The sequence below is a fragment of the Mytilus trossulus genome, chromosome 12 (assembly GCF_036588685.1).
Source record: "Mytilus trossulus isolate FHL-02 chromosome 12, PNRI_Mtr1.1.1.hap1, whole genome shotgun sequence".
In the NCBI taxonomy this organism is placed as follows: Eukaryota; Metazoa; Mollusca; class Bivalvia; order Mytilida; family Mytilidae; genus Mytilus; species Mytilus trossulus.
In genome coordinates, this window is record NC_086384.1 from 16911165 (window position 1) to 16925557 (window position 14393).

The 14393-nt window shown below is 30.8% G+C and overlaps 1 protein-coding gene across 4 annotated transcripts; it reads left to right on the forward strand.

Annotated features, from left to right (window-relative positions):
* Positions 1 to 1194: 1194 nt before the first annotated feature.
* LOC134692921 (semaphorin-5A-like) lies at positions 1195 to 13335 on the forward strand. 4 transcript variants are annotated; one of them, XR_010102292.1, is made up of 8 exons: positions 1195 to 1340; positions 3619 to 3789; positions 4150 to 4320; positions 4804 to 4974; positions 6222 to 6392; positions 9925 to 9960; positions 12047 to 12928; positions 13142 to 13335. XR_010102292.1 is itself a non-coding variant. In XM_063553555.1 (7 exons), the coding sequence occupies exons 1-7, from the start codon at positions 1220 to 1222 to the stop codon at positions 12850 to 12852; spliced, it is 1647 nt and encodes a 548-aa protein (XP_063409625.1). In that variant the 5' UTR covers positions 1195 to 1219; the 3' UTR covers positions 12853 to 13335. The 4 variants fall into 4 exon arrangements, 3 of the variants coding, with proteins under 3 accessions (XP_063409625.1, XP_063409626.1, XP_063409628.1); XM_063553555.1 differs by having other exon boundaries at positions 12047 to 13335; XM_063553556.1 differs by lacking the exon at positions 9925 to 9960 and having other exon boundaries at positions 12047 to 13335.
* The last annotated feature ends 1058 nt before the right edge of the window (positions 13336 to 14393 follow it).

The following is a 14393-nucleotide window of genomic DNA, read 5'->3' on the forward strand; positions in this document are numbered from 1 at the left end:
GATATATCAAACATGTCAGGAGACCTCACTTAAAAATCTGCCAACACTTATGAAAAATATGGTCATTAAATTATTTGAATTCAAATTACAACCTTGATTTTTGATAGATTAAAGGACAGACATTAAAGATGTTTTCGTCTTATAACAATAATGTAAGACATGAATAAATAATAACTACTAAGTATATATTATATTACGAAAATCTATCAGTATGTTTGCAATATTAAACAGTTTACAAAACAGATATATTAGGCTTCCGTTTGTCAATTATTGCCAATGTTAATCTGTTTGCATGGACAAATATGCCAAACGTAATGCAGAAAAACACATTAGGCTATTTTATACAGAACAGTCAAATTACAAAATTCTCCATATCTGGCTGGTGTGCTGTCATATCATACCATTCCTCTTCTTTTATTCAATTCTTATAAGTAACATACGTTTTTGAGAATGCAATATATATTATCACTGTTTTAACTTTTTTTAAATCTTTTAAAATTTCCTCATAGATGGTTGAATAACGTTTAATTAGTTTTGTATCATGTTTAAAGTCTATCATTTTCGAAAAAAAAACAATAAATAAGGATCGATTAAATTGATGTAATTGAATAGATCAGACAGCTAATAAAAGTCATCTGAATTTGTCAATTGAGAGGTTATACTATAGTCCTTTATGTTTAATATTTTTTTAACTTGATCAGAGACACACAGTTCTTTATGATGAGATTAACCTTCCTTAAGTTAAATACCCTTATCAAGCTGGCGATATACGTTTGCACATTTTGAGAACAACCACAAAATTGTTCTTCATAAAGCTTTGTAATTGACTTTTCATTTATTTTTATTTTTTATTATACCACCTGCAATTTAAAGAGAAAAGTATTAACTTATTTTTAATTTGATTCGGTAATCAGGACGTTTCGATTTATGTAATTGATTTGAATTATCTTAAAGGATTAAATTCCTGTGTAGGTCGTTAAATGCTCCTATAGTTGGATCGGACAAAAAATATCAGAAAATGAACATATATGTTGTAGGATATTATCGACTGGCATTATACTCGACGTCTGTTTGTTTTATGTATACATCATAAAAGAGGCATGCAATTTTATTTCTTTTAAATTTGAAAACAAAAGTTCATTTAATATTTGATACATCAAAGAATTTTTTTTTTTGTTGTATAAACAGGAAGCTAGCATATAATCCTCTGAATTGCTCTATGTGTATGATGAAAGAATTCAAGGATTTTCTTCAAAGGAATAATGACTTCGGAAATTCCGGTGCAAGGTGCGAAGGTGAAGTCAACCTATTAATTGATCAGAGCTTCGCCAACTGCAAAGGTAGTATGATACAGCTAGTATAACAAAACGATTAAACCTCCCCGCTTACGGCAGTGTAACTGATCATGATATCTATAAACTGTACAATCAATTGTATCTGGGTAGCAGCTGTATAATATATATTAAGGAAAAGTGGCATGACATCCATTGAGGCAAATATATATCACTTTTGGGTATCCATACTGTATAGCCCACTTCAAAAAGCCGCAACGTAGAGGAAAGCTTAATTAATGCTATCGAAAATATCAAAACGGTGTAGAATCAACGTTGTCAATAGATACTGGAAGTAATAAAACGAATAATGCATGAAATATTTGGCTCTGAATTTGAATCACCAAAAATCTGAATTATTAGTAAACAAAGTGGCGTCGAGAATAACGGAGCTCTAGATAAAATCACTAACAAATATTTCAATAATTATCAGGTTACGGCACACATCATTTCGTTGTCGAAAACTTTGTTTTCAATCCAAACTTACATCAAAAGGGCTTTTTTGTTTCTAACTTTGTGTATTGCACTCCCCATTCAGATGACACTATTTTTAACTATGAAACATTGTGTAAAAAATAGCAATTCAGAGTAACAAATTAAACGTCAATTAGCATAAATGCCCATATATATTGACTTAATTTGGGCGGGGAACATAGTTCAATTGAACAACCTGTGATAATTGTTACATTCCTAACTTGTGTTACTTATTTATACACAAAAACAGACATTGATTGTCGAATTGCGCATTTGGTTCAATTAAATTAGTACCATTAATGTTATTAAATGAATACTCTGGGTTTTGATATATACTGTAGCTAGTTATTATACTAAGTATAACGAGAGGTCAAACTAACAAATATAAAATAAACACAATATGATAGATACTGTAATCTGTAGTTTAAGCCCTTTGACATCTTTTTGCGATTGTTCATCTATCTCTTTACTTATACAAACGTAGATCCTCCTTGAATTATTTGTTTTGTGGAAGCATGTTCTTGCAAAAAATACCGTATGTTAATGCTGTACTTTTCATTTTGAAAATGCATTAATACATACGTCAATCGTAGATATAGTACATGTATTCCACCAACAACAAACTCAGAAATAAAAAAAAATAAAAAATAAACTTCTTATTCTTCCAACATCATTTGAATATATTCCAGTTTTACTCGTCTTGGGGTTTTTATTGTTGAAACATCATTTTTTCTTTGTGAATTAAAAAAAATATGTCTTTGTGATCAGTGATCAGTTTTATATATATAATTTGTTTTCCTCTTAAGAATTTTATTTGAATTACTTTTTTTGAACAATTTGTATGTCAGAGAGACAACAGCACAAGTATGAATTACTACTCAGCATCAACTATGTTTTATTGGAAGTATTACAGATAAAACCTGATTGCATTTTTTTTTTAATTCAAAATGCACTTAGAAATAATAATGTATGAAATTTCTTCTAAACTTGGTGTTGTATGTTTATAGATGTGAAAATAGTAAGCCATTATATGTTTTCCATAATCTTATGTGTAAATATGTCACGATCAAACATAAACAAAAAGACTTTGACATAGACAAAATAATAATAAGAATAATAATGAGAATTTCATTAGATTAAATTCCAAACAATAGGATTGTTGATAGATAAACAAACCAAACAAAAACAAACAAACAAACAGACAGACACGCATATAAATGACAAAATGATAGACATTAAACTATACATTTAGCATTGAAACAAAATAAATATTATTAATATTAATTATAATACTATTTTTTTGACAGCATGGCTCCACAATTAATATTAACAATTCAAATATTATGATTATGTATATATATTATAATATAATTTAAGCCACCAATCACAAACAGTTCATTTACTTGCTCATTGAATTAAAAATGGGGACAATACTAGAAATTTTATTAAACATTTTGATCTTAGTTTTAATCTCGGTAAATGCTATGATAAAATGGAATTCATCTTCCACCTCTTTATGGCATAAAGAACATATTCTATTTTCCAAGTCTGTTTTGTTGTATCTACCACGTTCAACATCCATAATTCTATTACTTATTCTTATTTTGGCATATTATTTTGTAACAAAGGAAAATGACAGACTTCGCATACAATTATAATCATTTGTCATGTTGATTACCTGTCAATAAGAAATTGTTTTTTCAAAGACCAATTGTGTGAATTTAAATTGATTTATATCAATATTCACGAAATATCAACAAAATACATGTAAACTGAAAAAGTACAGTGTCTTAATGACATTTTGCCATTTAAGTTAATGGTGGATGGACAGAATGGTCAGTCTGGAGTGATTGTCCGGATACTTGTGGTGATGAGGACCTTACTAGGACTAGATCCTGCACAAATCCTCCTCCAGATAACAACGGAACAGTTTGTCAAGGGCACACCTTGGAAACAATTTCATGTACTACAGCAAAATGTCCAGGTTAGATATCCATAACAGAAAGGTGTTGTTTTAGAAAATAGTTTTTTAGTATGAACAAGCTTTATATAGTATCATAGATCAAACTTATTCGTATTTCAATGTATTATAAAGTGTCTTTTTATGTTGTAATGATTAACATTTATAGACAGTATCTCTGCTTTTGATATAAAGGTAGCACAATTACAATGTTGTATTCAGCGGCTTTTCTACAAAACACTCTTTAAGTATCCATCTACAGGCGTATGAAAATACCAAAGTTTTGTGAGCCAAATGCCACTGATTCGTAGGGAGCAAATCGTTCCAATTGTTTTCTTTAAACTGCAAATGGTATTTATTAGTAAAATGTATTTTCTACTTTAGTTAATGGGGGATGGACAGAATGGTCAGTCTGGAGTGATTGTCCAGAAACTTGCGGTGATGAATACCTGACAAGGACTAGATCCTGCACAAATCCTTCTCCCGAAAATAACGGGACAGATTGTCAAGGAAGCAACACGGAAACACTTTTATGCTCTACAGCACAATGTCCAGGTAAGATTACATAAACTGGAGTGCATTTTTGATCAAAAAAAAAAAAGAGTTACCTGGAGGACAACGTATAAGCAAACAGACTTGTTTTTGAACAAATGTGAAAATTATATTAACGATAGCTTACTTGAAAAAATGCCGTTATTATCACAAATAAATTAAAAGAAATATGGAACTTATAGAATAAGCAATTTCACCATAATCTAAAATAAAAAAAAAACATTTATGTTAACATTTGATATACTGTTTTGGTTTCAATCGTTCAATTTCATGTATATAAAAGTAAGTGTTTTCGCATAGAGGTTGTAAAAATGATATAACATATACAACAGCTCTTGAACCAAAAATTACAAAAAGTAATCATCAGCAGGCGTTCTTAAAGACGATACATTTGGAGTTTTATGCCATCGTTTTATCGAGAGTTACTCGTTTCAATTTCAACTTTAAAAATAGAACAATAGATTATTGGATTCATTTCTGTTTAAGTGAATGGTGGATGGACCGAATGGTCAGTCTGGAGTGATTGTCCAGAAACCTGTAGTGACGAAGACCTAATCAGGACTAGATCATGTTCAAATCCTTCTCCAGACAATAACGGAACAGCTTGTCAAGGAAACACCACGGAAACAATTTTATGTTCTACAGCAAAATGTCCAGGTAAGACATCCATTACAGAGAAGTATTATTTAAGAACATAGTTTTTTGTAGTATGAACATGCTTCATATTATATCTTAGATCAAACTGATTCGTATTTCAATGGATATTTTATAGTGGGTCTTTTTGTTGTAATTATTTCACTACGGTTTCAGGTTAGGGTGAAGGTTGGCGCTTGTTAAATAAAGGCAACAGACAACACTAGTATATTGCTGTTCGGAAGTCATTAATCGATTAAAAAAAACAAATCTTGTTACAAACTAAAACTGACGGAAACACATCAAAAATATCAGAGAAAAACTAAAAAACAACAGAAACACTAAAGTGCAACAAAAAAACTAAACGACAATGCAAAAATAAAAAGTTTAAATACACTGCATGTGCATGTATCTGTCTTAGGTCAAGATTATCTTGTTATGTGGTTGTCATTTTATAATGTGGTTGAAAAGTGTTTCTCGTTTCCCTTTTCTCATATATATATAAAAAACGTAGGTTTTCCTGTTTTAATTAGTTCACATTAGTCATGTTTGGGCTATTTATAGTGTGCTGTTCGGTGTAAGCATGGCTCCGTATTGAAGGCCGTGCCTTCACCTATAATTTTTAACTTTCCATACATTGTGACTTAAATAGAGAGTTGTAACTACAATCCCCTTCCCTTCATGAATTTGACCTACCGAATTAGACTATTTACCGGATTTGTAATCACATAAGCAACACGACGGGTGCCGCATGTGGAGCAGAATCTGCTTACCCTTCCGGAGCACCTGAGATCACCCCTAGTTTTTGGTGGGGTTCGTGTTGTTTATTATTTAGTTTTCTATGTTGTGTCATGTGTACTATTGTTTTTCTGTTTGTCTTTTTCATTTTTAGCCATGGCGTTGTCAGTTTGTTTTAGATTTACGGGTTTGACTGTCCCTTTGGTATCTTTCGTCCCTCCTTTGTCTAATTGTAACTCATACAATTATTACTAGTCATTATATTAATATTAAAAAGGTATCACAGTTTCGAAATATGATTTTTCATTACAATAATGGACATTAGTTATGCTTTTGTTATAAAGGTAGCACAATTACAATTTTGTATTCAGCGGCTTTTCAACAAAACACTCTTTAAGTACCCATCTACAGGCGTATGAAAATACCAGAGTTTTGTGGGCTAAATGCCACTGATTCACAGGGAGGAAATCGTTCCAATTGTTATCTTTAAACTGCAAAAGGTATTTATTAATAAAATGTATTTTCTACTTTAGTTAATGGGAAATGGACAGCATGGTCAGTCTGGAGTGATTGTCCAGAAACTTGCGGGGATGAAGACCTTATTAGGACTAGATCATGTACAAATCCTTCTCCAGGAAATAACGGAACAGTTTGTCAAGGAAACACCACGGAAACAATTTCATGTCACACTGCAAATTGTCCAGGTAAATAATACATATATAAAGAGTGCTTGTTTATACATAAGGTATAAGTATTTATAAGATTGAGCATATGATGAAGACATAATCTGTCAATCAGTTTAATTGAGGTATGGAGCTCATATGTCATTAACTGCTAGCACTCATTTGTTAATTTAAGTATCATTGTCTTTTTGCGTTATTTCGTTTGTAAATTATGCTAACATTGGACCCGGACTTTTTGCTAACTGAGTTTCAAAAGTATAAATTATTCTAGATAATAAAGATGTTCTGGTCCCAAACAGAAAACCATGTCGTTTGTTTCCTCTTATGTTTGATTGTGAAACCACATTATTATAAGACATGTCACGGTACTTTTCTATCCCAAAACAATGTATTTAGTTTTGATATTATATTTTTTGACAACCAATTCAATGCACACGGAATACATAATGGAAATGTAGTCACATAAAATTGTTTGAAAAAGGAATCGTTTTTTTCATTGAAGAGCAGTGTACATACTTTACTATTCAACCGACAGCAAAGTGAAAACTTCCTATGAATCAAACAGTAGGCGGAGTTATGCCAAATAACTATTTTCAAATAATGGAACGGACAGAAGGAGAGACGGACAGGGGTAAAACAATACCCTCCCCCGACTTTCAGTTGCAGGGGCTAAATAAGGATGTAACTGATTTTTGATTTGATATACGAGCTGTTGAAATTAAAAGCATGACACGCCCAAATTACTCATGATACATAGGGAAATCAAAAGGCCGAAGCTTAAAAGTTGGCAGATGCTTTACATTATCTACCTAATCTAGATTTTCAATTTATTTGGTCTACAGATTCAAAAATATGCAATTCAAAACCATTGGTGCAAAGAACCACGACTCATGAGAGATGAAATAGAGCTGACTGTGCAAAATCCTTATTCTGTGAAATCAAGTTCGTTAAACATAGACACAACTGGTTTTTAGTTAAAAGTACAGCAGTTACAAGGATCACATTATTTTGGGGCCCCTTATTATTATAGAGAATGATTACTCTATTCAGTAATAATCTTGAATTGAGACTTGAAAAGAAACATTTTCACTTGTCACTTAATGCAATAACACCACACTTTCTTTTTTATATTTATTTCAAAATTGTATTAGATAATAAAAAAATCAGAAAGATACATAAACATGACAAAAGCACAACAAAAGAAAAACAACAAATTTTGCTATCCCTTCGAAATTTAAATTTGATAAAGCGAAAATAACATGTTCTATTTATATCATACATTTGTAGTATGATTCTAAATATAGACTTTACTTTCCCTAAAAGTGCGGACGGAATAGAAGACACCCGTTAATTTTATACACCTGTCATAAAGGTTGGAAAGATACCAGAAAGATATAGTTTTTTTATACAGATGCATTAAGAACACAAAAATATGTGTTTTTTGGACTTTACAATCGCTCGGGTTTTTTTTCTTTGTGTCTTTGATCGTAACAGTCATGTAAATGATGCATGGTGTTTGATTATCCCCTCGGTATCTTCTAACTTTTTACATTAATATAAATCATGCAATAAAATAATCAATTGCACTTTAAAAAAATTACAGCAATTATAAAATTATAAATTATTCGTAACCTTTTTTTACATTGCTACGTGTATTACTAAGGCCATAGTGTATTTCATTTAAAAAAAAAAAGGGAAAGTGGAGACAATTCAGTTTTGATTTAATCAATTTGATACGAAGATCTACGAAAAGAAGCATTGTGTAATTGTCCATGGATTCTTATTTATTTGGTTAAAATTTTATTGTCGGAGGGAGCTACCATAGAGGGGGATAGGAGGGGACCTGATTCCGAAATCCCGAATTTAAATAAAATTAAATCCCAACATCCCGAAATTCGAAAAAAGAATTCCCGGATCTCGAAAGGGTCAATCCATAAATCCCGACCTTAAAAACACCCTATCCTAGAGTACCAATAAAGGTCCTATCCATCCTCATTTGAGGAGGGGGGCTTGGATGAAATTTGAAAAAAATGGCAAGACAGGCTTTTGAACAAAGGCAGAAGGAGTAATTTGGCATAACAAGCAGGATGACAATTTATGTAAACAATTTCAGTAAACTAATGAAATTGCAACTCCGTTACCGTAAAAGCATGAAAAATAAAAAATGCAGGACAATAATGATGGATCCAACCATAAAAAAAAAAGCAGGACAAAATTATAAATCCTAGCCCTCCCCCCTTTAAAATAAAATGGAAGTATCCTTAGAATTTTGTACTTTATTTTATTTCATTTAAAACCTAGGCATTGCCAAGTAAAAAACGAAAACAGTTATGGTCCTTCCTCTTTCTGTTCCATCCTTTCCTAACGTCCTGGTTTTCTTTTGGTAAATTTATTTCACTTTGAAATTTCCCTATTATGCCTCATTGAAGATTCATTTATGGCAAATAAGTAACTTTAAATGAATTAAAATATTTAATGAATAACAAAGGGTGTACAGCTGGTCTTAGCAATAATGTAAATATTCTGATCATGATCTTTTAAAAGCTTGCATATTGCTTATGATTTTAAAACGTAGCAATGAATCAGACTATGAGTAAGAGTTATCTTTTCTTAGGTGTTCTGTACCCCCTTAAATGTGCAAATTTCGAGAGAAGTAGGTAATTCATGTGTAAACATTTTCATTTTAATATAGAAAATGACATGTTCAACTTATTTATGGCTGTATTTTACAAAAAAACAAAATACTTTTATTTGATTCAATTTTTTCCAACTTTGCCACATAAGGGGAGACAACTCAAATGTAAGGGCAGATAATTCAGATAAAGTTAATTTTACAATAGAATTTGTTAGGAATATACCTATTTTATTATGTAGCAAGAACACGAGTCCCTTCATCCCCTTTTTTCTTTTTCTAATCTTAAAGCATATTATTAGAGCTATCTTCTCATATTTTATCTCAAAATTCTATGGTGTAGTTTTCGTTTTAAGACGGAAAGTTGGGTTTTCCATACATAATCTATACAAAATCTGTCAATTTTGCACAACCTGTAGCATGAAAATAAGTCCCATGGCCCATTCTTTTTATTATCTTTTTTATAAAAGCATGATATAAATTATATTTTCACAAATTATTATTTTTTTTTATTGATTTTAATTTAGACACCCCATCTACCTTAAAGAGAAAAGTTCCTTAGTTAAATGAAGTTTTATTTTGTCTCATTATCACTCTACTTATATGTAGAAGTGAATTTACCTCCGTTTTGTCGTATTACATATTAACCTTTTTTGTCTCGCTCATCTTCTTTTAATTCTTACAATCCTAGACATGTCAAGGGAAGCATTACTCGTTTAAACATTGAAACATGTTTCGGTGCTAGTAAAGTTAAAACTTGTGAAAAATTCGTAGACTATTGCATTTCTTCTTTATATGCTGATTTCTGTTTGTTGAAAAATTGTTTTTCCCAAAGGTATGGTTTAATCATTTTATTGAATGATTGATAGCTTATTACGTTTTAAAATTCTTTCTTTTTTTTTTTTACTTTTTTTTTGTCAGATTCATTTTCACCGCCAGAAACAGAATGTACAACAGGTAAGATCAGAGCTTAAAATTAATTTACGGAAAATATTTGTTTTCTATGAATAAAGCTCTGGAGTAAAACAAAAAACTATTTAATAACGTTGATTGGAACATCCTGGAAAAAATGTCATACTCCTGGCTATAGCGTCAAGCCCATGTACATCAAACTTAAACATCTCAAGAAAATTGAAAAAAAAAATAATGAATTGCACATGATTTTTTTTTTAATATGAAGTGCGCGATTGTACTTCAAACTAAAATAAAAACATGATACGCCTGTCAAGAAAAATTAAAAAAAACAGTTCTCTGCAGATTCCGGAATATACTTCTCAGTGGTACGTTTTCAGTTAAAAACATAAAAAAGGAGGTTAAAAAACATATATTTTGAAACAGGAAAACACATTATGAAAAATGCAAAACACATTAACCAATTGATACATATTTTTAAAGTTTTAAGCATAGTTCTTGTCTGTTTTCTTCTCCTGAATTATATGAACAAAAATTTGTTTGTTCATATAATTCAGGAGAAGAAAAGAAACAAGAACTATGCTTAAAACCTTTTAAAAATGCATCAAATGTCATACCTTTCAATAACCCTCATGCGTTATATCAACCTTTAGCCTTTCGGATTTTGTGCTTATATCATGACCTGATATGAAGGAACAATGACATGTAATAAGCTATACTCATAAAGACTACTATATATCCTATATACCTTCTAAGATATGTTATTAGCCTGAAAGATTTCTCGAAATTGTATAAATATAAAAACGGCATGCATGAATTTAATTAATTGTAACCAAACAAAATCAAGCTGCGTGATTTATGTTATTTTATCGATCTTTTTTTCGTATTTGTTTTTAGTGTATCCCTACAAGACTCTACAATAAGATACGTCAATTTAATAAATGAATGAACTTTAAATTGTTTCTTTAGCATAAAACGTATATTGTTCTTTTCATTTCATAAAACACTACTTCAATTGTTTTTGGCTTAAACACTTACTCATTTAGTTTTCTTGCGAGTCAGACAAACGTGGTTTTGTAAACATCCTTCTAGCTTGAAAAAAACTATATATGTGATCAAATCTTTTACATCCATTTTTGGAAATATCACGATGCAAACTACATGTTTGCGAATAAAACAAAAAAATTATAGTTTTTAGTTTAAACACCAATCTACCTTAACATGTTTCTAATAATCCTTACCCGTAAAATGCTTTTTGTAGTTTAAGATCAAAACATGTTTGTCGTATCGCTTTGTCAGATGAAAGTCGAGTATGTCGTTGTTTTCATCTGCTGAACGATTCAAAAATAATAACAAATAATTTTCACATGATTAATTAGTTTTGTTCAATACTCTTTGGCGAGACATTACTACCGGCGGCGGCGGCGGCGGAGAACTTTCCATTTTTACGTTCCAGTATAATCTGCCTGTATAATATATGTCTACAATTGGATACAATGCATCAAAAGCAGAATTGCTTATAATGATTTTTTTATTGAGATTACTCTAAGCTTTTAGTACGGTTAGCGTTGCTTAATCTTTAAATTTTCCTGTAATGTTTTGTAAGCATTTATTGGTCTTCAATTTTCATTGTCATTCGTTTTTGTGGTTTGTTTTGTCAGGACGTTGCAGTTAGTCTTCGACTCATGAGTTTAAATGTCCCTTTAGTATAATCTGGCTCATAACTGTCATTGCATGCATCACATCTTTTGTGCAGATAATGTTCTTATATGGAGTGCATTTATTGCATTACTCCGGCTGTATAAATTACTTATTGTCTAAACTTACTGAAATCGGATCTGTGTCCTTGCTTTTAAATGTTTTATCTACTACAGACTTATAAGTAACACATTGAAACATTAGAGAAATTAGAAATAGACTTTCTAGACTATATCGACTTTATCTAAATAGAATTTGCAGATTATCAATCCATGTTTTTAATAGTCAATAATACGCTTACTTGAAATTTTCAGTTAAAGATTTAATTGAACACTGAACATGATCTTTTTGACGCCGTGTATACTAAATCAAACGTAGCAAAGTTAGATATTAATTTCAAATTGCTTAGCATCATATTTTTATTGTTTTGAAGGTATAATGAATGCAGTAGTTATCATTCTTGTTTCGTGTGGGGCCGGCATTTTACCCTTTTTTTGTATCGTTTACTGTTGTGCACACAAAAAAGGTAAAAGGGCAAACATCAACCGAAATGTAAATTACCATGGAAATCACGCTGACCGAGACGAAGAAATCAGCCAGAATGTGTTAACAGAAAAGGAGAGTGATGAAGAATATGCAGAAATCGATGAACTAGAGGTGTCAGATTTAATTGTATCACCTTTGGAACAACGATATTTTACTGATAGTGATAGCTCAAGTGATAATGAGTCAGATGAGATAAAGCTATCAAGCTTTGCTAATTCACATCCTACATTGCTACACCGAGACGAAGAAATCAGCCAGAATGTGTTAACAGGAAAGGAGAGTGATGAAGAATGTGCAGAAATCGATGAACTAGAGGTGTCAGATTTAATTGTATCACCTTTGGAACAACGATATTTTACTGATAGTGATAGCTCAAGTGAGAATACGTCAGATGAGATAAAGCTATCAAGCTTTGCTAATTCACATCCTACATTGCTACACCGAGACGAAGAAATCAGCCATAATGTGTTAACAGAAAAGGAGAGTGATGAAGAATGTGCAGAAATCGATGAACTAGAGGTGTCAGATTTAATTGTATCACCTTTGGAACAACGATATTTTACTGATAGTGATAGCTCAAGTGAGAATGCGTCAGATGAGATAAAGCTATCAAGCTTTTGTAATTCACATCCTACATTGCTACATGCACCGCAGCAGTCCGGAAACGTGCAGGGGGATTCAGATGCATGTTAAATTCCCGCTGAAGAGCGTGCTTTATGACATGGCATTTCTTAAATACACTTTTGATCGATATTTAGGAAGTATTAAGGTGGTAGACCTAGGTTAAGGGAAATAACTCTTAAAATCATCAGAACGTTTGTGTCAGCCATTTTCATAAATATGTTCTAAGCTTCTAGGATACATAGATTATTTTCAATCTGTTTCAGGTAAATGCTTAAAATACATTAATAAAACTTGACTATTACAAACGCATCACTGAATTAAAGAGTTATCTCCCTGGACCAAGGTCTACCTCCTTAAGAAACTAATGTACAAACTCCATCAAGCAAAGTTGACCTTAGATGGAGTTTACTATTACTTTTATATCCCTTTTTTTAACAGAAACCTTAATATTTTGCTATTCTAATTTTGAAAATGTTTAAACAAATATTGAAACTTGTCACAAGCATTTTGTAGAGTAAAATACAAAAGAAATTAAAACATAAAAATACATTTCGATATTGTCGAACCCACTTGTTATGCCATTTATGACCTCATATGTCCAATTCAAATTTGTGTTACTTTTCAACATAATTACAGCTGAATACTAAGGATCAAATTTATTTAATTACAATAAAATATGTATTCCCAGAGGATGATGACATTGTAATTTTTTGGTGTTATTCTGTTTCATAGTTGTATAAATCATAAGGCAAATATCATATACTGTATTTATAAATATAGTTCATCAATTTTTATTTTTGTCAATTGACTGTAGCAAAGATACAATTAAAAATTAAAAATGGCAAAAGTCAGATCTCACAGTTCTAAAATTACGACAAACAGTGGTTAACCACAGCGAAAACTTAGATTTACCAACAGAAACCCAACTACATGTAAGTACTGCTACTTACATGTAGTTGGGTTCGTTTTGGTTATACAGTTCTACATGGTTAACAGCCATTGTTGTCTTTGTTGACAAGCGTTATTATTGTTCCTTTTTTTAACAGTAAATAGATACGGAATATTCTATTTTGTAGAAAGAATTGCTATTAGTTGCCTCTTTTGCATGTGTAGATTTTATAACATTGAATGTCCATGTCAATGATCTATTATCTTTCACGTACTAAGATAAAGTTATTGAATTCTTGTGTGTGATCTGGTTAAATCCATCAAATAAAGATTTATTTTGGATCTATTTGTATAAGTTGTTTGTTATAATATTGTGTGTAGTTTTCGAACCCTTGTTTGCTCACATCAAGTCTATAGATTTAACACAATATGTATATAAAAAAAGTAAATGTTGTTTTTTTTATTTTGCTGTTGTTGGTTTTTTTGGGAAGTAGAATATTTCTACTCTGTACATTTTTTTACTATCTGTAATGCTAACTTGAATATTTTATCTTTGAATTCATTTATGATATATTTTACTTACTGATATTCTTTATGAAGTAACGAAGCATTAATAATTATCCTTACTGCTATTCTTTGTGAAGTATTGAATTTTTACTAATTTTACTCACTGATTTTCTTTATGAAATATTGTAGCCTTACTAATTTTACTCACTGATATT